The sequence below is a fragment of the Chionomys nivalis genome, chromosome 26 (genome assembly GCF_950005125.1).
Source record: "Chionomys nivalis chromosome 26, mChiNiv1.1, whole genome shotgun sequence".
NCBI lineage: Eukaryota > Metazoa > Chordata > Mammalia > Rodentia > Cricetidae > Chionomys > Chionomys nivalis.
Window position 1 is genome coordinate 22,804,926 of NC_080111.1, and position 24,545 is coordinate 22,829,470.

Sequence of the window (24,545 nt, forward strand, 5' to 3'; positions counted from 1 at the left end):
TAAAACAGTTTTGACATGTCAGTATGATTTGTAAAAATATCGGTATAATAATAAAACCTTCAATCTGAAATTTTTAGAGAGTATTGACATGACTTGTTGACATGTCTGAAAAAAAATAAACATAAGAGCACATCAGATATGGATTCAGCCATTCATATTTCTCACATCAATGCATTCTTGTTTGTAATCTCTTGTCAATTTTCTAAGGCTTTTCTAAGTATTCCATAATAAAATTTCTTCCATTAAACTCCTTTCAAATACCTACAGATAACTCGCTCTTTTCATATGTAAAGAACGCATTCATATTAATGACCCAATCACTGAGAAAAGTTCATCATCAAATAAAGATAGAAATAGTGTTGACATCGGGAGTGAAGAAGCATAGCAATGACTGCTTCCATTTACTCAAGGGCCATTTCTTTTTGCAACATTATAAGGTAATCTGAAATAAGTTTACAGGCTCAGAGTAAATGGTCCCAACTTGGCATTTAACAACAAAACTTACTTTGTTAACCAGAACAACTCATCACAAAATAATTGCAATCTTGGCTGTATAGAAAAGAGTGGATCTTGATGCCATATGTCTTCTAGACTTGGCAGCTTTGATTAACAAAGTTAGCAGTGATTTTGCTTTGTCAAGTGCCATAAACTACCTTTAAACATGAATCCACTAACCAATTCTACAGGATAAGGAATGTGTACCAAAAAAAAAAAATGGTTAATCTAGGCTTCTTTTGAAACTCAGGCAATCAGATACTACAGGTGCCATTGCAATACCTCTGCTACTTTGTTCTTATAACAACACTAAGACCACATCTCTCCCATGAAGCAGTGACATTATATAAGCCCCAGTCACAACAAAAGACTTGCTATTCTCAATGCACCCAAATTCAAAATAAGGATCTATTTGAAGAAAGTTTTTGGTAAATACTATATGTATCTTTTCTTTTTGTCCTTTGAAATGCTAGGGAAATTAGATTGAAAAGTAGATGAAATATTTGCCTGTAATCAAATCTGAGGTCAATCATTCTTTTTTGTTTTTATTAGGTAGCTACAAATTCTGTAATGACTATATAGGATTAATTCTTTCTTTTAAGAAGTTCATATTACTACTGTGTGATAATATTTTGGAACAGACAATATCTAACCATCATGGATCTTGTATCCCAATGATACTGGAAGATATTTTAAAAGATAAATTTGTAAATGAACCATCATAATTTTTTAAATGATACTAAATGCTAAGGACAAAAGAAAAGAGATCAGGATAAGATTGCATTATAGAAATCCTGAGGGAAGTTTTATGACTAAATATGATATTCAGGAAAGACTTCAGTAAGATAAAATTTAGGCTAGTAAATTTAAAACTTAATTTCCTATTTATACATATGTAAAAAATGTATCTCTAAAAATTATATATTTTTTTATTTCATGTCTTAAAAATAAATGTTGACAGGTGCATGTTGCTACTAACAACTTCACTAATACTTTGGGGATACTTGTAGTCAGGCCTGTAAGATAGCTCGGTGCGTAAAGGTACTTGCCACAAGCCTGATAAACTGAGCCTGAGTTCCAGTACCCACATTTTGAAGGAGAAGACTAAATTCTGCAAGTTGTCCTCTGATCTCAAATGAGTCATGCATGTCCCAAAATGTGTTAACAAACAAACAACTAACAAAGTATAAAAAAAAAAATTAAAACCTTTGTAGTCAATATAAGGTCAAATAAGCAAGTCATGCTTCTAATTATGGCTGTAATGGTCTTAGCATAAAGTATGACGCTGAATCTATGTTCTATTTACCAAAAATGCGTGTGGATTTCCTTTATCAAACAAATGTACATTGCTCACATATCATGTACACAGATTTTGATAGTACCCAAGAAACTAACCGTTATATCCTACGCTGCACATTCTTGTGAGTTCACAAAAACAGAGAGAACATTATCATCAATTTACAAGAACTGGATATGTTATGAAGAGGCAAGAAACACACAACAAGGGAAGTAGAATTTGAGATCATTTTGAAAAGGTGAATAGGAAACAAGGAAGCATTAGGAACAACATGTAGAGAGGCATAGAATATTAAAGTGTATACCACTATAAATCATTATGTACAGTACTCCATGAAGAAATAACAACTTCAGAGATTCAGCATAACACGATAATCAGAATTTGCAGGAGGGGGCAATGAGACCTGAAGGTCTGTATTTTTCCAGGTCAAGTATTGAATGCTGACTACTGTAACCAAGATAATAGTAACCATAGAGGGAAAGGAGGGAACAGCAGAGTGAGGTCATCTTTAGCAGGAAGAGTTGTTGAGAGGTAAAATACATTACTTCTGAGTCACACTACTCTTCAAGAGACACAGGAAAGAAGACCAACCCAACCTAGTGCATGGGGATTTGAAGTGTCAGTTCGATGTGTCTAAGGGAGTGTTCCATGAATGACACAATTTATGAAGCTGGAGGCAAAGGAAAGAATCTTAGGAATATGAAAATGAAGTTTTCAACGTTTAACATTTAATAATGCTGTTTGTCTAGTCAATGCTACTGGTGTCTATACAAAAAGTATTAAGGTGATTCTATGCTTACAAACACACTCTAAAGTCATGGTTGGTTGTATTTTCACTAATTCAAAAATGTTTATGGAGGGTCATTATGTGTTCGAGCAATACACCACAATCAAAGAGGATCACATTGCCTTCCTGAAAATTCTCACAGAGCAGTGACTCACTCAACATTGTTCAAGAGGTCAATAAACAAAATCCAGTTTAAGATCAAGATTATGAGTCTTTGACCATCATGCCATATTTTCTTAGAGTTATTCATGAGAATTTAAACTATTCAGTACCACAGTAAAAGATGATACTGGAGCACGATAGGATGCGGAGAATAAGCTTCTGTGAGATGATAGAACATAGTCTGAGGAGGAGTTCTTTTCTCCTTCTATACTGTATATGTATAACAGCATTTTAAACAATGTTGCTTTATCTAATCAAGAAGTTTCCCTTCATCCATTTTGTTCCTGTTTTGAAACATTCATGGTTTTACTGCACATGGGGTGATAACTAAAGAGAATCTGTTTTCCCAGACTGGCAAACATATCAGAAATATATCTCTGCCTCAGCATCTCCCAATGAGTGTCTTCCAGAAAATGAATTCTGCCAAAAAAAATTTCAAAATGTGATATATTTGGTTAAAAATATATCCTTCTTGCAAGACCACAGATAGCAGTAAGTTGCGTATATGTATATAATCCATGTCCCTAAATTGGATTAAATTGGAAACATTTTCAAACTTTGTTAATTCTAGGAGTATTTTTTTTTGCATCTCCTACATGTCTATAAATTTCATTTTCCATAAAGACAAAAGTAGTGGTAATTTATTCTCCATGCATACTATCTGGTTCTATTTGTAATAATAATAAGCATGTGTGCGTTGCATTTGATTATCACAAGAACATTGGCTATGGGTAGCCTTGCACTTGATAAATGGGTTAAATTTTGAAATAGAGGATTTCTTTCTAAAGCAGTCTCAAAACAGGACCATTTGTTTTCGTGACTCAGTTGACACTGCAGCCCTTCAGACTGCTGTAAGTCCATTATATGGGACTCAAACTTTACATAATTTTACATAATCAATTTTGCATGAATGTGATTTTAGAAGGGTATTGTTTTCTTAAACTCATGAATTGCATATGTAGTTGAAATAATGAATATGTGTCAGGTAATGAACATTAGAAGACTAGTGTCGGAAGGCCTAAGAAAACACAAAATTATCAGCAGGCATTATCTCTGTGCTGCCGAGGTAAAGGCACACATTCAACAGTGCGCTCTACCCAGCATTTTCTTGGGGTGTGGTTCTGCTAGAGCGCTCCTATGTTTAGCAAGCACAAAAGAAAAACTGCTTTCACTCTGGGCTGACGAAGGAAGTGTGATGTGATATGTAGAAAACATCATTCCACACAGAAACTTATGACTATAAGTTTTCAATTTTAAAATAGTAAGCTAGAAATAACTGGAAAATATAAAAGTTATTTGAAAAACCTGAAAAACACTCAAAATGAATATAAATATAATTCCAGAAATTAAAAAGAAGACCTCTGCAGTTCTTTTACCCTATTCTGATTTGTTTGTTTATCATTATTTATCGCCATCAAAATTACCATGTTATTATTATATTAGATTCTGTTAGTATTCTCATGAGAGAAATAGTGGGTGTGATTTAGGTGGATGGGGAAGTGAGGAGGAGCTGGAGGGAGCTATGCAATTTAAAACCATAATAGAATATATTGTAGGAAAAGAATCTATTTTTAATTTTAAAAAAGGATAATGTTTATAACCATCATTGGCCTATTACTTCCATCAACTACTAAGTTATTAATATTCAAGACAAAAGTATTTTTGTCATTAGATTAGGTATATTTCTATAATGTGGCAAATAATTTCAATAATGCCCACAAATGCTTGTCCATGATAAAGGTTACTAAATTGATTTCAAAGCACATATGTATGTGAGAATATACAGTCAATCCAATGAGGTAAGAGAATATACATTAAATCTTACAGTAAGTATTTTCTGCTAGAGGGGTGCATGCTTGAATATGATACCATGAGCTTCACAAATTTTGACACTTAATTTTGTTTATGACTTTCATAAAGCAAGGATTTTTAATGAAGATAAATGTAGAAAAATTTTAGTACTGAATGTATAAAATATTTAGTATAGAATCAACTACTTTCCTTCAGGCACCAACACTTTACATATTTTCCATGATCCTAATTTTTTACCATTAACACTGAAAGCCGAAGTGTTTGGTTAAGAGCCAAACCCAAGAATAAGAGTGTTTGTGAAACCTACTCTCGGCTCAATGACTGATGCCAATCAAAGACGGCGTACTTTTCATTTTCAGCCGTCTTGAGGACGACAGTTCAGTCTTTAGCTTCATTTGAGTAGTGTTTGTAATATTAGATAGAAGTCCATAATAATGCCCTATATACTTTGCAGTGTACATAAGCAATGCAAGACCCTGGCTTCTCATTACTCTGGCAATTTGTCAGGGTTATGTTCACAGTAGGCAGCCATAAAGCCATCTCTATGGTAAAAAGAGAAAATTAGCTTGCTACTTGCATTAAAAGTATGACTTTCACAAGCAGGGTATTCCTCAAATTGACCAAAGCCCACTATGTTCACGCCAACATTCCAGCTCCACACCGCACCACTCTCCATAGGGTGGGCAGGGCGGAGGATCAAACACAATTCTCCTGCGCTGTAGTGCCACGGTAACAGCATTCACGCTCTGACCCGGGAACAAGGTATTTACAGCTGCAAGACGTACAAAGTCAAATTCCAGGCCAGGAAATACCCTATTATAGGACATTTTGGCCAAGATTCATTGCTACTTCATATATTTAAATACCAAAAGTGGTTTTATTAAAAAAAAGAAAACTAAGGTACTTAAACTGTGAGACACCCTTAAAATGGGAACATGATCAGAAAATATTGTATGAAATAAAACTACTTTCGATAAGAAAAAAGCTAAAGGATTTAGAAAAGAGAATTGATTTAATGGAAGTCTATTATATGATTAAAGTGTCTCCATGAATCAAGAATGAAAACAATGAGTTGAATCTGGAGTCAAGTGTTTGTGTATTTGAATAAATGAAATTAAATTTTTCATCTTTCATGTGCCAAAATTTATAAAAAAAATCTAACACAAAAACTACAGATATTTATAAAGAAATACTAAAGACCACTTTTATAAACAAACAGAAGCAGACAGTTTTATAAAAATGTGTAGTCTGACAAATATTTAAAAAATGTAATTATATAAAGATAAAAGAATAAATATTAATAACAAATGTTACACAAGTAAAATATCATCTTAAGATATATTAACAAAGAATCAGACTATGTAAAAGATACATAAATATTTTCCAAAACTAACATGGATATAAACAGTTTAAAAACAAAAAAATATTAGTAGATGATAAACTCATGATATTGATATAACTTACAGGCAAAACTAGTAATATATATTTAGATAAATCCTAGATCACTGCCTACTTTATTAAAGAAAAAATATTACTTTTATTATTCAATTAATAAAGTAAAGCTTTTAATGTAAAATGGATGACCATCAAGAAAATAAAATACTGAAAATATTATATCTTCAATATGCAGTATTACTAGCATTCTATATTTCTAACATAATCTGTCTTTTAATAATGACCTCAAAGTTGAAATATTTCACCCAAATGCATTTGAAGTTCACAAACAGACTCATGATCTTTGAAAAATAAACGTAGAACAGAAGAGACAACAGAGAACATAAGGTCATAAAGTCTGATATGGCCACAGCATGTAGTGTGGTTACTGTCATTAATTATTAGAAAGACCTAAGAACCCCGATCTTCAGATCAATTTAGACATTCATTTTGTGTCTGTTGACAATGAGAGCACTGAAATCTCTCCATTCAATGGAGAACGCAGTAGCCACCAGCTATCTTGTATAATATAGTGATTCCTGGGAAAGGTAAATAGATTGCTTATAAGAAATATAAAATATTTGTGCACTTCTCATGTGGAGAGACAAGTACATCCTACATGGAGGCAGATACAGTATATGTATGCACAACTGCAGTTGGGCAATCAAAGGCAATGTTAAGAGTAATATTTGCTGAAAAATTAATGAGTCATTTTATATTGTTCATACTACCCTTTGAGTTGACTAGCTTTATATCAATCTGTCATAAGCTAGATTTTGGAAGAGAAAACTTCAGTTTATAAAGATGCACCCACTAGATTAAACTTTGGGTAAGTTTTTGGTGCAGGTGCTTGATTGATGATTGGTGTGTGATGGCTGGTGCCATCCCTGGACTTGTGGTACCCGGTTTTATAAGAAAGCAGGATGAGCAAGCCATGGAAGCAGGTCATTAAGCAGCACTCCTCCATTCCCTCTGCATCCTGTCTCCAGGTTCCGCCTACAGTCTCTGCTTCCTGGTTCCTGCCTTGAGTTCCCTGTCCTGACTTCCCTCAATGATAGACTGCTACCTGCAAGTGTGAGATGAAATAAACCCTCCAAGTTATTTTTGGTCATGGTGTTTTATCACAGCCGCAGAAACCACAGCTAAGCCATGCTTTAAAATTCAGTATTTATTTTAAAGTTAAAATACAATCTAACTTGAGCCAGCCACTTGGTGTTCATAAGTATGGTGACTATTATATCTGATGGTCCATCTCTAGCAAAACAGAAACACACATTCGAAACTGGCTAGAATATTACCAGATACTATGGAGAATAAGGTTAAGATTACACAGTCTCAGAAATGCTGAACTAGAAGTATGACATCTGAAACAATGATGGGAGAAAACATCTAACTCTGTGTGTGTGTGTGTGTGTGTGTGTGTAGTACACACATTATATATAGTATATAAAATGACTATTTTTATATTTTATATACATTATGTATAATACATATGATGACTAGTAGGACACAAGACTTCTACTGTATTTACTGACACATATAAATTTCTTGCAATTTTAACAAACATACTTTGTACTCTCACAATCAGATGGTATAAAAGAAGAGCCATCATTTTTTCATCTTGTCAAATATCAGTGCTCATTGCTTATTTGGAAAGATAAATCCTACAGTGCACTGCATAGTTTTATGTCAAATTGATATAAACTGGTCATTAGAAAGGAGAGAACTTCAACTGAGAAAATGCCCCCATAAGACAGACCTTTAGGCAAAGCTGTAGGGCATTGTCTTAATTAGTGATTGATTGTAGAGGTCCCAGCCTATGGCAGGTGATGCTATCCCTGGGATAATGGTCCTGGGTTTTATAAGAAAGCAGACTGAGCAAGACAGAGGGAGTAAGTCAGTAAGCATCACCCCTCCATGGCCTCTGCATCAGCTCCTGCATCCAGGATCCTGCCTTGTTTGAGTTCCTGTAATTATTTCCTTCAGTGGTGAACAGCAATGTGCAAGTGTAAACCAAATAAAACCTGTCCTTCACATGTGCTTTTCATCATGGTGTTTGATGGTAGCAACAGAAACTTGACTAAGACACACAGTGATGCTGATGTCTATGCTTCTGACTCCCCGAAACCACTTCATCCTTATAAACAAGCCATGCAACACAGACACATTGTTCCATGGAAAACAATGCTTCTTTTTCTTACATCCCCATATTTACAAAGTTGTAGGAGTTAAATTCTAGAAATTACCAAATGAAGTATGAGCAAGAGAGTGTAGAACAAGTGGTATTTGTTTTCTAGTTCCTTTGTGTTATTTAAACAAATATAGTAAAGACAGTATTGACTTGGCTCCTAAAGTAAATCTTTTTTGTTTAATAACTCTATGTCTCTCATTCTCAGTTTAATTCCTAAAATAGGGCTTAAATTATCACACAAAGTTATGGAAGAAAAGTGTGTAGCCCAATGTATTTTGCATTAAAATAATTGCTTTATGAAAGTAATGAAATGAGGAAACAATTGATATCAGGTTCATTTCAAACATTGTCTACACAAAATTTTCAATGAAACACAGTCACACTTATCCTACATCTGAAATTTAAAAGTATAAAAAAGAAATACTAATCAAGACCAACATTTTTGTAACATTTTTAGACTTCCAGATGAATAGCTACCATTTTAAACAATAATCAAATTTCAGAGAGTCTACGTGAAAAAGAAATCCCTGTGAACTATAGTTCTGCATTCTCTTTTATAATAATTCATTATTTCATTTGTGTGTAACCGAAATGATGAAAAAGAAAGCTGTTTAATAACTTGTCAAATAATAAGATATTCTGGATTAAGCAAAAAGAAATTTCATGCATAAGTGGAGGAGATGAGTGGAGGAGGTGAGTAGAGGAGGAGGTGAGTGGAGATGAGCAGAGGAGGTGAGTGGAGGTGAGTGGAAGAGATGAATGGAAAAAATGAGTGGAGGAGGTGAGTGGAGATGAGTGGAGATGAGCAGAGGAGGTGAGTGGAGGTGAGCGGAGGAGATGAGTGGAGGAGGTGAGTGGAGATGAGTGGAGATGAGCAGAGGAGGTGAATGGAGGTGAGCAGAGGAGGTGAGTGGAGGAAATGAGTGGAGGAGGTGAAACATTCAAAATATAAATCTTTTGTACAAAATTCTGCTTATTTAGAATAAAATAATAACCTAAATCCCTAATAAAAGTATAATATATACAGTGAAATATAAACCCACAGAATTAATTCATATTTCTTTATTTAGACAACACTAAAGGTGTTAAATGACTTATATGGTCACTGAGATATGTAGCTACCCTATAGAATCCATCCAAAATGAGGACTGTAAGGAAAAATTAATTTCTTAAAAATTGAGCAAAACTCCTCAATTTTAAATCTGTATTTGACTACTGAAAATAAATATCATTCAAGAAAGAAAAATTTATCTTGAAATTGAATAACTTTATCATCTATAACCACATTATAAATGTTATTATTAAATTTGCACTAGGTATCTCTGTCAGAAAGGTCAGAAATGCCAACCCAGCGACCATACAGAACCTCCATTCTTTTTTTTTTTTAAAGATTTTTATTTATTATGTATATAGGTTTCTTCCTTCATGTATCCTGCAGTACAGAAGAGGACACCAGATCTTATTACAGATGGTTGTGAGCCACCATGTGGTTGCTGGGAATTGAACTCAGGACCTCTGGAAGAGCAGCCAGTGCTCTATTCCTCTGAGCCATCTCTCCAGCCACCTCCATTCTTTAGTCATTCCATGTGGATCTGAGTTTTATATCAAACTTTTAATACAGTTCTGAGTTTTGTGTGACTTGAATTTTTAATCTTTCTTAAAATACGTAATAACTTAAATGAACATATTCTATGTGTATCTTTTCTTCAGATACCAGATTTGATATAAATATTGTAACATAGATGTGTAGATAGAGGATCCTGGATGGAACTGGCTTCTTCCTGAGAAGAATATAATTCTGCATGAGGACTTAAATCCAAACCTGTGTCATGCCTGTGTGCATACCCAATTTAACACTGGAAATAAAAATTGTTTTGGTGAAGAAAAAAAAAAAAAGAAAGAAATGCCAACCCAGACTACAGAATTCCACCATGTGCTTCATCTGGAACTGATTATTAGTAGAGCCCTCATTAATAATTGATCTGGGATCATTTAGCTTTTAATTTTTGTGCATACTTGCACCAATAGACATACTTTAAAACAGCTTTTAGTGCTGCATATGCTTCTTACAATATTAAGTAATGTTGATGAATGTAGATGAAAGATATTATGCATTGCTAAAGTGTTTCATCTTTTCTAGACCAGCTATAAGTGATGCAGAGTGCAGAAGCTACCTCAGCTAAAGAGAAAGAACTGAGAGGATCACCATCTACCACTGGGTCTTAATCAGCTCAAAAGGCTCATTTGTTGCCTAGTGACAAATATATGCCAGCTATTTCTACACCATTTAGGCCATGCAAAATCAGCTTGCTAAGAAAGCAAAATCATGACTCTAGGACTTCATTCAGCATGAAGAAATACATTTCATGTTGTCTTATTTTCATGATAAAAAGTTACTTCAGAAAAGAGAGGCAAAAAAAACAACAAAAATAAATACCCACAAAAAGGATAGTTTGGCATCTTTTGCATTTGAACTAAATGAGAATTACTAAAATTTAGAAGGGAAAGCCATTGCCAGACTAGACTGTTTTGCTCAGTACCTTTCCAGATTGGTTCATTGCAGCTCTTTTTTGGAAGATATACTACAAGTTTTAAAACTTCATCCAAGATAAACCACATTTTGCTTGGACAAAAATTAAGACTAAAAGAACCGTGTTTTGCTACTAGAGGTGAAGAGATTATAGCACCATTTATACAAACTGGACGTTACACAGTTAAACAGTAAAGCTCAGGCTAGACACTAGATGCGCCCCAGGGTCCACTGGAAGAAAGACTTTGGCACTCCTCGGGACCAGTGAGGGGTGATGTGCAAGAGGGTCAGGAAGCAGCCTTAGGACAGCTGTATTTGGGAAGGGGTGGACAGGTGGGATGCTTTTGGTTGCTGCCAATACAAATCTACTATGGCTGTCTTTTCACCGCCAGAGAAAGGAGAGAGAAAAAAAGTATGACAGGAAGGCAGTATGTAACAGCAAGGAAAGCATCTGTCTCAGTCACGGGGATAAGAGAAACAGAGACTTGGTGCATAGTTATATATGCTAGAAAATAAATGGAAAACTCTGACTCTATCCAAAGGAACATCATTTCTTTGTACTTAAGGAATAAGTGTGGATATTCTGAGAATATTCCTTCGGAACTAATAGTACAGTAACACCGAATCACAAGAAAAATATACTACAAACAGAGCTTAAAAACATTGAGAGAGAGTGCCCCTATCTCCACAACCTCTCCAGCAGAGGCTATCATTGGTGTTTTTGATTTTAGCCATTCTGACAGGTGTAAGATGGTATCTTAATGTTGTCTTGATTTGCATTTCCCTGATTGCTAAGGAAGTTGAGCACGATCTTAAGTGTCTTTTGGCCATTTGAACTTCTTCTGTTGAAAAGTCTCTGTTCAGCTCAGTGCCCCATTTTATAATTGGATTGATTAACCTTTTACGGTCTAGTTTCTTGAGTTCTTTATATATTTTGGATATCAGACCTTTGTCAGTTGCGGGGTTGGTGAAGATCTTCTCCCATTCAGTGGGTTGCCTTTCTGTCTTAGTGACAGTGTCCTTTGCTTTACAGAAGCTTCTCAGTCTCAGGAGGTCCCATTTATTCAATGATGTCCTTAGTGTTTGTGCTGCTGGGGTTATACGTAGGAAGTGTTCTCCTGTGCCCATGTGTTGTAGAGTACTTCCCACTTTCTCTTCTATCAGATTCAGTGTGTTTGGACTGATATTGAGGTCTTTAATCCATTTGGACTGAAAACACTATCCTGAGTGAGGTAAGCCAGACCCAAAAAGAGGAACATGGGATGTACTCACTCATATTTGGTTTCTAGCCATAAATAAAGGACATTGAGACTATAATTCGTGATTCTAGAGAAGCTAAATAAGAAGGTGAACCCAAAGAAAAACATATAAGCATCCTCCTGAATATTAACCTTCATCAGGCGATGAAAGAAGACAGAGACAGAGACCAACATTGGAGCACTGGACTGAAGTCTCACGATCCAAAGGAGGAGCAGAAGGAGAGTGAGCACGAGCAAGGAACTCAGGACCGCGAGGGGTGCACCCACACACTGAGGCAAAGGGGATGTTCTATCGGGAACTCACCAAGGCCAGCTGGCCGGGGTCTGAAAAAGCATGGGACAAAACGGGACTCGCTGAACATAGCGGACAATGAGGACTACTGAGAACTGAAGAACAATGGCAATGGGTTCTTGATCCTATTGCACGTAATGGCTTTGTGGGAGCCCAGGTAGTTTGGATGCTCACCTTAATAGACCTGGATGGAGGTGGGTGGTCCTTGGACCTCCCACAGGGCAGAGAAACCTGCTTGCTCTTTGGGCTGAGGAGGGAGGAAGACTTGATTGGGGGAGGGGGAGGGAATGGGAGGTGGTGGCGGCGAAGAGGCAGAAATCTTTAATAATTAAATAAATTAATTAATAATAAAAAAAAAACATTGAGAGACTAAATGAAGTACATGCTTTCCTGCTGTGGGACAATGGTTTTCTACCCTGTAAAGATCTGTCAGTTATATTGGTTTAATAAAATGCTGATTGCCAGTAGCTAGGCAGGAACTATGGGTGGGGCGACTAGAACAGGAGAATTCTGGGAAGTGAGAAGGCTCAGTCTACAGTCATCACTCAGACAAGGAGGACACAAGATTAGAATGCCTCACTGATAAAAGGTACCAAGCCACATGGCTAATACAGACAAGAATTATGGGTTAATGTAAGATGTAAGAATTAGTTAATAAGAAAGCCTGAGCTAATAGGCCAATCAGTTTATAATTAATATAGGCCTCTGTGTGTTTCTTTGAAACTGAATGGCTGCAGGACAGGGTGGGACAGAAACCTCTGTCAACACTTTCCCAATTGAAAAACAAACAAAATGATTTAGTAGTAACAGTGGGCTCATGCTGTAAATTAAGTCTAAATAGTTAGAACTATTTGGACACATATAAATCTGCCTAATAGAATACATATACATATGTGCTGGGTGTATATATGTAAAGGCATACAGACAAGCAGACACACTGTATCATCAACCTTTTCGGCTAACTCATCTGGCATTCCTCTAAAGCTTTGGAAGCAATAATAACATGAATATTTGAACATAAAATAAAAGAACTAACTTTCATTCACTTCGTTAATATTGGACTAGCCAGTAGCTTATACCCACAGCAGAGGTAAGCCTTATACCAACTGAATGAATTCTTTACCATAGTCATGGGCAAGAACACTAGTCATTTTTTCTATATCAAAATTTTCTCTCCCCTGCAACACAGTCTTCTAAATGCAAGGAAATGACTGCAGAGCAAATAATGTGAAGAATGATCGTTATTTTATATCCTGCTGGGCCATATTTAAAACAGGATCTTACTTAAACTATCTAAAAACTTTAGACAACTTACACCTTCAAGTTATCCAAAATTAAAGTTCCACACATGCTGGCTAATTCTGCAATCTATTCAAATGATTTCCTTTCCAAACTCTGACCTTCAAGGCATGATTAACCAACATCTAGAATACCAGAGATTTCCCAGGAAGAGTTCCCAACTCTGTACTCAAGGACTTCTCATGTCACTACTGCAAACTCTGACAGAATTTTAATAATCATGATAGGTCAAATGTGGTAAATGCACATCAGTACATAAACAAATAATGTTGGTGTGTATATAAACACATATATGCAACACCGTATGTGTGTTATAAGGCATAATCCTTCTCTTGCTCTATATGCATGTTTGTGTTAAGAAAATAAATTCCAGCTTTGTTTTCAGTAGTGCTGTTTTGCTTTACAGCTATTTCAATAAATGCATTGTGTTGACACCATAAGGCTCCTCATTAAAGGGTAAAATTTTTTAACAGCTTAGATAAATGCAGCTGTACTAGGAAAACAAAAAATTATACTGTGGATGAATGCACACACGCACACACACACACCACACACACAAATGCTCTTCTAAAACTATGAGGAAATTAAATTTTGCTTTGTGTTTTACATTTATACTGGAGTTAATTTGCAGGCAATAAGAACAGTTAACACTCACAAAGGGCTGAGGAAACAATATGTATCTGCCTTGAAAGATGAATGTTAATTAGCAAGGCTCATCACAGCTGAGAAAACAAACCTACTGAATCCTGCAGCGAAGGTGCCTTCACATGGTGTTAGCAAAGTCATGGCAACCTCTTGTGCTTTCAAAGTGAGCAACTAAAACGTTCTATGCTTGTTTATTAAAGAATTGGACAGTCTTTCTAGGTCCATCCATTTACCCGTGTTTGAAGAAAGGTTGGAAGAGGGGGTACCTGAACCTGGGAGAGGCTGAGGGAGAAAATGGAAAAGGGAAAGTGAGGTAATTTTTTTAATTAAAATTTATTTTTAAAAAATCAGAGCCCAAATAATAAGACCAACCCTAAGGATTCTCTGACATGTCTCATCCAAACCTCTTCAGCTCTGCCTGATTGACTAACAAGATCAGACAAAATGGACTGGAAGAGCCTTTCAGTAGATTTGATTTGTGTAAAAGGATGGACATATATATCATTCTGCATGAAACTCAAAACCAAATGGACCAAAGACCTCAACATTAATCCAGATCCACTGAACCTGATAGAATAGAAAGTGAGAAATTGCCTTGAATTTGGGACAAGAGACTACTTCCTAAATATAATACCAGTATCACAGACACCAAGATCAACACTTAATAAATGAGACCTCATGAAATTGAAAAACTTCTGTAAGGCAAACGATACCATCATAGGACAAATCAGTACCCTCAGGATGGTAGAAGTTTTTCACCAACCACACATCTGACTGGCCGGTTTCCAAATAAAGAATTCAAGAAACTAGGTGTCAAAATACCAAACAATCCAATTAAAAATGAGATACAAACCCAAATAGAAAGTTCCAAAAGAGAAATCTCAAATGGACAAGAAACACTTAAAAAAAATACCCAACATCCTTAGTCAAAAGGAAATGCAAATCAAAACAACTCTGAGATTCCATCTTACACTTATCAGAATGGCTAAGATCAAAACCACAATTGACAGCTAATGCCAGAGAGGCTGTGGAGCAAAGAGAACACTCCTCCATTGCCAGTAGGAGTGAAAACTTGTACAGTCATTTTGGAAGTCAGCGTGACAGTTTTTCAGAAAAGTAGGAATCAATCTACCACCAAACCCAGCAATACTATTCTTGGACACAAAGGATGCCCAATGCTACCACAAGGTACTTGCTCAACTATGTTCATAGCAGCTTTATTCATAATAGCCAGAACCTGGAAAAATCTAGATGTCCCTCAACCAAGGAATGGATAAAGAAAATGCCAGGCTGGAGAGATGGCTCAGAGGTTAAGAGTACTGGCTGCTCTTCCAGAAGTCCCGAGTTCAGTTCCCAGCAACCACATGGTGACTCACAACCATCTATAATGAGATCTGGTGCCCTATTCTGGCATGCACGTAATTAATGCAGGCAAAACACTGCATAATAAAAACAATAAATCTTAAAAAACGTGGTCCATTTATAGAATTGAATATTACACAGCTGTTAAAATCAATGACATCATGAAATTTGCAGGCAAATGGGTGCAACTAGAGAAACCATTCGGAGTGAGGTAACCCAGACTCAGAAAGACAAACATGGCATGTACTCACTCCTAAGTAAATATGAGCTGTAAAATAAAGCATAACTATGTTACAGTCCACAGACCCAGAGAGACCAATTATCAAGAAGGGTTGGGGGGAGGGTGGAAGCCTGGATCTCACTGGGAAGGGGAAATAGAAGAGATTTCATGAGTGGACCGAGGGCAGGTGGGGATGTAAACAAGATGAGTAAGTGATCAGAGATCACATTGGAGAATGGATGGATGGGGAGAGTACTGAACGAGACTACCGGAAAGGGGGGATTTCAGAGTCAGCCAAAAGCCTGCTGCAGGGGCATTTCCAGGAACCTACAAGATGACCCCAGCTAAGACTCCTAGAAATACATAGCCTGAACTGGCCATCTCCTGTGACCAGGCAAGACAATGAATGGACGGATTGGGAGACCAACCCAGTCACATCACCTACCATCTGTCTTGCCGATGGGGTGTGCTGGGGAAAGGGTGGCTTAAAGATTGAGGGAGTGGTCAACCAACAACGGATACATCCTGAAACCATGCCAGGAGTAAACCCACCCCTGACACTGCCTGGAGCTCCAGGAGCCAATGTAATGATGCCAAATAATATTCTGATATACTCATAGATAGGTGCCTAGCACAATTATCATCAGAGAGGCTTCGCCCAGCAACTGATGAAAACGGATGCAGACCCGCAGCCAAACATTAGGTGGAGCTCAGGGAGGCCTGCAGAAGAGGGGGAGAAAGGATTGTAGGAGCCAGAGGAATCAAGGACATTCAAAAGAAAACCCACAGAATCAACTAACCCAGGCCCATAGGAGTTCACTGTAGTGTTATTTCCTTTGTATTGTAATAAATGAAGCTTGCCTGAAGATCAGAAAAGTAAACCAGCCCCACTGATCAGCCTCACAGACTGGGAAGCAATAACTCACACCTTTAATCTCAGTAGCCACTTCAGCTTGCCGTAGAAACCAGATGGTAATGGTGCACACCCTTAATTCCAGGACTGGAGAGGAGTAGAAAGTGGGAGGAGACAGCTCTCAGATACAGTCTCATTCTGAGATTCCTGGAGGCAGAATCACCGTTTTGGACTGAGGTCGAGGTAAGAGGCAGTTGCTGGCTGCTTTGCCTTTCTGATCGTCAGGATGAACCCCAGTTTCTGAGTTTTTATTAATAGTGCTTCAGTTCACAGAACCTGAAGTCTACATGGGACTGACCTAGGCCCTCTGAATATATGTGACAGGTGCGTAGCTTCATCTTCTCGTGGGACTCCTAACAGTGGGAGCAGAGACTGTCTCTGCCTCTGCTTCTGGTTTGGAACCCTTTCCTCCTACCTAGTCCAGCCTTAATGAAAGAGGAGGTGTCTAGTCTCACTGCAACTCGATTTACCATGGCTGGTTGGTATACAGTGGAGGCCTGCCCTTTTCTGAAGAGTAACAGATGAGGAGGAGTGGATAGTGTTGGGTAGGTTGGTGGGAAGGACCAGGAGGAAAGGACAAAGGTGAAATTGTAGCCAGGAAGTAAAATAATTAATTAAATAAATAAATGTAAAAAAAATATAATAAAAATAATATAAGGTGATGGACAGTTATTTTATTTTTTGAAATATTTATTAAGGCAATGTTTTATTTATCTAACATAGTGATGATCATTTAACCCTTGAGTGACCTATAGCCAAAGATTCTAATATTGCCTTAGCATAATACCAGTTCTTATCCACTCATTCTTTTCTAGCTATATGATCAGGTAGAGAGTCGCCAACTGCATTTTGGTTATGTACGTTGTAGAGAGAGTGTTCTTGACATCAACTCATTAGCGTGTCTTCTCGCTAGTCACAGAGGACATTGGCCTTCTACAGCTCCCAGAAATGTTCTCTATTATCTCAACAGACGGCACCACCAACAGACATTGAGAAAATTTAAACAACCACACAAGAACTACTAACCTTACTAGACAGTATCCTTAACTGACACCAAGGTTTTTTTTTTTAACAGTGTTTGATTATACTGTATATGAATCTAATCAACTAAAGTTCTGTTTGAAGATGCATTAAAGGCCATAGCATGACAGCACTCCAGAGGCTCAAGCAAGGATAGTGGGTTCCAAGCCAGTCTGGGCTGAACAGCAAGATCCCGAGATCAAAGGAAGGCAAGATGAATTTCAGCAACGCATTGATTTAAGACAAGAGATGGGTTGTAGAAAATGACAACTATGCATTAAAAATTTTTCTGGACTTCCCATATGGAAATGGAAGAGGCTTGGCATGGGTTCTAACTCATAAAATACTGAGGTCATTATCATTTTAATTTTCTAGCACATCCCATCTCTTACTTTTTGTGCAAAAACCCATAAAAGCACAGAAATAAGAAACTCATAACTGTGTGGATGGAGGCAATTTTAACCTCGGCCAAGCTATCAATATTCATTTCTTTTTTTCAGTAGAAACATATTTCATTGCTCAGAAATTTGGGTCCCCAACTATTCAGAACAAACTGACATATAGTCTCATCCATATCTAATGTAGGTGTAGCTTACCTCCGTCAAGTGGGGTGTTGGGTTAAATCCACAGAGATTGCACACTTGACTCTTGCACTCTGTACAAGTGTTGAAGTTGGGAGGATCCTGAGAGCCTATGTTGAGTTCAGTTTTGCAGAGCGGACAGGTTGGCTCCGATTTGGTGGTCTTGTCAGGCTCAGCGGGTGGAGGTTTGCTGACCTTACCGGGTGGGGGCTTCTTGTCTTTTTCTAGCCTCTTCGCTGCTGGAGCTTGCTCGGGTTTGGACTCTAAGCTCTCAGTGGCCGGAGCCTTTGTTTCCTTCCTCACAGGTGGCACCTTAGCAGGTGCTGGTGGAAGCTGACCTGTGGGTTTAGGAGCTGCAGGAGTCTGTGATGGAGTCGGGGCTTGCTTCGTTGGGGCCGCCGGCCCAGTCTGTGGATGAGGTCCGGGCTGGCCTGCTGTGGAAATTAAGTTTGATGCTTGGCTAAAGATGGATGCTCCAAACCCAAACAGCTTCCCTGTCACCGTTTCTTGAGGAGTTGTGGGTTGTGATTTGGGGGCGTCCGTGATACTACCCAGATTCAAACTGAACCGCCTTGGTTGCTCCTGAGGCTTTACGGGCTGGTGAGATGGGGGTGCAGCTTGACTAGGGGTAGGTCGTGGGCCAGAGGGTGTCGGTGACCCCTTTGGCACTGGCTTGGCATCTGGTTTAGGACTCATCTTGGTTTGTGCTTTCTTAGGCTCTTCCTTTCTGGGAGCTGGATCAACGTGTTTTGGATCCTTGCTCTCAGAACTGGGCCCCGGATGTGAAATAATTTTTGAGTCTGACGCAGGCCTAGGCATGGCTTTAGAATCAGATGGGGTGGTTTTTTCTCCTGTTGGTGGGAAACTGTGGGAAGGTTTGGCAGAGTCCGTTTTCAAAGGAGGGGCTGTTTGCACTTGAGCCTGTGGCTGCACCTGAGAGCTCGGAACATCAGGCCTTGTTGCCGCCGCTGAAGACTGAATGTCAGGGCGCGGCTCTGCCGTCTTGGGCTGCTTTGGTTTAACATCTGCAACAGGTGCCTTGACTTGTTCAGGTAGGGGTGCAGACGGCTCCTTGGGAGGGACTGGCTCAGGTAAGGCCTCTGCCACTGGAGGCTTTGGGGTTGTAGCTGGGGTAGGTCCGTGAAGGGTTGGCTGCTTCACTAGCGGCGGTGGCTTTTTCGACTCAGGCGCTTTGGGGCTGTCCTGTTTGGGTGGAGGTTCCTTCTTGGGGGAAGCAGGCTGTGATGGTACCGGTGGCTTGCTGGCCGCGGCTGCAGGAGGTACAGAGGCAGCCTTCGGGATGGGCTGGGGTGAGGATGGGACTGGAGCCAGTTCACCTCCCAGAGCTCTTTGCATCTGACAGTTTAAACAAAGCCACTCTTTGATCTGCAAATAACATACAAGCATCGTCACTAAGATAACACTGCAAACCACAAACGTTTTCATTGCATGCATGTTGCCATGTAACTCGTTATTCCAAAGATCAAATATAGTCATTTTAATCAAACATGCAAAATTTTACTTTATGGAAGATAAGGAACCGCAGAGACTAAAGCACACTATGTTTTAGGGGAAGTAAATAGGAAAGCAGCATGATTCTACTCTGCCTCCAGTGCTCATCATGGCATTCTTCACCCACGGTTTGCTCAGATAGGTTAGTTCCAGAAATAGAAAGTAATACGTAATAAAAACCATGAATTTTAACTTCTTAGAGTTCATTAATATAAGATGACATGTATTTTTTTGCTCCTGGCTCGTCACCAGGTTTTAGTTACACAAGCCCGAGGAGGCTCGTCAACTTATGAAACATTGCTGATTTCTTAAGGTAGAGCATCTTCACTTCTACTTCATAGTCACACAGGGGAAATAAAATTAACCAAGCTAAGCTGGAAAGAGACTGCTAGGGGCAACTCTTTGATTATCATAAATAGCATGATTTAGCAAAGAAAATGTTGATTCCCTGTAAACTTTATCAAGATATTTAAGGTAAGTGTTTCAGAGAGTAGATAATGCACATGAGTGTGTTTAAACTAGAGAAGGGGGAGAGAGCAAGAGGAATGTACATAGGTGAGAGAGATACATGCACAATTACACCCATATTTCATATGTCGTTGACTGGGAACACGTGTGGAGTTTAATATAACAAATTATAAGATAATTAAAATGGTGACTATTAAACATTTTGCATGATTCCAAAAATACTTACCACAGACTACTTTAAGTATTATGAGAAAAAATATAATTTTGATTTCTGTCATTATATAATCCTGTCCATCCAGAATAACCAGTACTAACAGTTTAGAAACAAAACTCTCTTACATAATGCATCATGATGAGGGAAAGAAGTATGTAAACCATAGGTATTGGGAAAATGCCAGCCAGTACAAAATCGTCACGTGTTGGCTGGGCAAGCAACATATTCTTTATTTTCAAGTAATTGTCTTTTGGAATAAAATTTAATTAATCTTTCCTAAGACTTATAAAAGTATTTTTTCTTCTTTGCTTTTATTTATTTTTGAGACAAGGTATTGCTGCATAATCTACCTGCCTCAGTCTTCTGAGTACTGGAATTATAGGTGTGTTCAGATAAAATTGTTTCAACCCATGAACAGCAAACGTAAGACCGGACAACTCTAAAATGTCACATTTCCATTTTAAATATTAGATTAAAAATTAAAAACACCCACGGAGTAGCTATGTATTCCTTAAGTTTGTCTTCAATATAAGTGTCAGATACTTCTGTGCGCATATGTTTACCATTAACTTTAATTTTTTTTATTTTTAAATATTGTCTCGGGTAGGCCAAACCTGCCTCAGACTCGCTCCACTGCTGAGGAGCCCCTTGAACCTCTGATTTGCTGTGGCTTAGATGCAGGAGTGTGAACCCAGGGCCTCACACATGCGAGGCCAGCTCTGTGCAACCCAGGGCCTCACACATGCGAGGCCAGCTCTGTGCAAACAGGTACATCTGCAGCTGTTCTGCATCGATAGCTTTCATGTGTTGGAAGCATTTCAAAGAGTAAATAACTTTTGTACAAACAATGCTTGAAATCATAGAGTAACCAAATAGTTGCTGCTTCCGTAAATACTTTGGTGAAATTACTGAGGTATAGAGGAACTTCCATGCCATTCCCACACCTTTTTGATGAAAAAAGAGCTCTGTATAGGAGTAGATTCCCACTATCCAGAATGCCAATTGTAAATGTCCGACTATTTACTTTTTCTCATGTATTTTTCCAAATCCTGACATAATTAGCCAAACAAAAGAAGAACATATAATTAGATCCCTAAATCTTTGTTAAGTATAGTGTATCCAATTTTCCACTGTCCTACAAAATATCTAAGTACTTGGTGTGTATCTGAGTTAATAAATGTAAATTACAAATTTCTAGGGCGAATTCTTATGATGACCACTCCGTTTTATTATTTTTAACAGTTGTTATAGCCAACATAGATATAAGATTTTATCACTATTCAGTCCTTCACACAACTGTTTATTGAGGGCTCTGAATACTGCACAGGCCTCTGTGCCAGAGTTTCCCTACCTCCTGGCAGCTACAATACAGTGAAAAGTTAGAAGATACATGTTAAAGCATAATGCAACATTAAAATTTTAGCTATACAAAAGAAGTATCTGAAAATATTATGTTGTTTCCTACTTTCCTACTTGTTTCAGCCTCAGGTTACTTTTTTTTTTTTTTTGGTTTTTCGAGACAGAGTTTCTCTGTAGCTTTGGTGTCCATAGCTCTTGTAGACCAGGCTGGCCTCGAACTCCCAGAGATCCGCCTGCCTCTGCCTCCCAAGTGCTGGGATTAAAGGCGTGCGCCACCACCACCTGCCCTAGCCTCAGGTTTCTACCAGTAAAATATTTTTGAGGAGACAAACTTGAACTTCTGAGTAAAACTGTAAGTTCTTTATGCCCATCATTGGTCCTTAAGTACATCTTTGGCCAACTTCAAAATTAATATAATACAACAACATGTGTGTGTGTGTGTCTGATGTACATAAATTCAGGAAATGCCTTTTACATGGCCAAAATTAAGCGATTGGCTGTAGTTTATAGAAGTAAATACTTTTGTGTCTACTTAGACACAGAAAGTAGTTAGGGAAAGGAGAAAGGATAAATGTGTGGACATCCATTCAGAGAATGTTCTTCTCTTAGCTCCTAGTAGACATCAAAGCCTCAAAATAAATATCCCAGTGCCTGGAATGTGTTACCTCTTTTGGAGCTGTTGGTCAGTGAGGTTTCATATATTGATGATGTGGGATTTCCCTCTATATGCTGTGATTACCATTAACGAATAAAGATACTGCTTTGGACCTATAGCAGGGCAGAAATTACCTAGGCAGGGAAGACAGAACTGAATGCTGGGAGGAAGAAGGACAGAATAAGGGAGAAGCCATGTAGCCTTTGCTGGAGACAGATGTGCTGAAACTTTACCAGCACAGCAACATGACAATACACATTTAATAGAAATTAGTTAAATTAATATGTAAGAGTTAGCCAATAAGAAGCTAGAGCTAATTGGCCAAGCAGTGATTTAATTAATATGGTTTTTGTGTGATTATTTTGGGGCTGAGCAGTCAGGAATCAACAAGCATCCTTCTTACCACATACTCTCAACTATTACAGGCTATTTATAGTGCTATTGGTCATACTCAGAACTTGATAATATGAAATATTGCTCAAGATGACATATGATATGGAGCTATCATGTTGGTACTGATTTGGAAACTTCATCTCTATGTGCTATGCACATTACTGGATGAGAAAAGTGATCTTCAATCTTACCCAGCTGTGATCCCTGTGATCTGCAATAATAACAGGCCTGGAAAGATGTACCAAAGTGCAATAATATTAACATCGTGGGAGTAACCAAGCACTTTCTGAGTGGATTTATGTTTCATTCCACGAGATGAAACCTGGCATCATTCTTGGGACCAACGGCCTGTATGTAGACAACTCAAAGACCTTGGGAAATACCTCCTACTACCATACTTGGAAACAGATACATTGCTTCTACTAACTTATAGTTATACCCATAGATTAATACATTTCCCCACTGTCATCTGAGAAGCTTCTGTTTCCAGCAAATGGGGATTAACCTGAAGATTCACCACTGGCCAAAGTACAGAAAATAAGAGACTGTGGAATACCTAGTCCTAAAGGGAACATCTGCATCACAAACTCTTCTCCAAGGCTCAGAGATCATTGAAGAATTGGGACAAAAGGATGTCAAGAGCTAGAAGTCCATGGATGATTACAAAGCAAAAGTGTCTTCTGGGCACCATAGGGAACTTCTCATGTAAACTTATTGTGGCTGTGATAGTATACACAAGACCTGTGAACGTTTAGGACAGACTAAATCTCAACCGGAGAGGGTAGAGTTACAAAATCTCAACCCTAGCTCCTGGACACTGACATTTGATAGCTGCCGGTAAAGGAAGAGGCAGTTTTCTTTAAGAGTGTAGTGCCTTGAAAGTCAACCAATTTCCAGTGCATGGCCACACATTCAAGAATATGTGGACATTAAAATTAGACATCATAGGTAAAAAACAGTGTACTAGCTGGTTTTGTGCGTCAAGTTGACACAAGCTAGAGTCATCAGAGAAAAGAGCCTCAGGTGAGGAAATTCCTTGATGACACCCAGCTGTAAAGCATTTTTTCATTTAGTGATCAATATGGGAGGCCCAACTCATGGTGGGTGGTGCCATCCCTGGGCCACTGGTCCCGGGTTCTGTGAGAAGGTGGGCTGAGCGAGCCACGGGAAGCACACCAGTAAGCAGCTCCCCTCACGTGGTCTCTGCATCAGCTCCTGCCTCCAGGATCCTGTCCTATCTGAGCTCCTCTCCTGACTTCCTTTAGTCATGAACAGCAATGCTAAGGTATAAGCAGATAAACCCTTCCCTCCCCAATCTGTTTTTGGGTCATGGTGCTTCATCACAGCACTAGAACCCCTAACTAAGACAAATAACAACGAAAACAAAATGGTGGCTAGGAAAGGGGAGTGGACTGGGAAGAGTTGGGGGCAGTGAAATTAAAAATATGCATAGCATAAAATTCCCAAAGAACTAATTTTTTGAAGGAACATATTAGTCCTCATAACTTCTTCTTGCTTTTACAGAGATGTCATAAACAACTTACAAGTTCCCCTGTCACAAGCAGTACCCCTCTCTAACAGTGTGTTTTAATCATCTGCATCCTTCTGATAAAATGGAGAGGAAAGCAGAATAAAGAATAGTGGT

General features: G+C 38.2%; 1 protein-coding gene across 3 annotated transcripts in view; it reads right to left on the reverse strand.

Annotated features, from left to right (window-relative positions):
• Pclo (piccolo presynaptic cytomatrix protein) overlaps nt 1-24,545 on the reverse strand; it is a 298,837-nt gene that overhangs the window by 254,824 nt on the left and 19,468 nt on the right. For all 3 annotated transcript variants that reach the window (XM_057758809.1, XM_057758808.1, XM_057758807.1), the window contains exon 3: nt 18,315-19,685. In XM_057758809.1, coding sequence (XP_057614792.1) covers nt 18,315-19,685 — 1,371 coding nt within the window. The remainder of the gene's footprint in view (nt 1-18,314; nt 19,686-24,545) is intronic.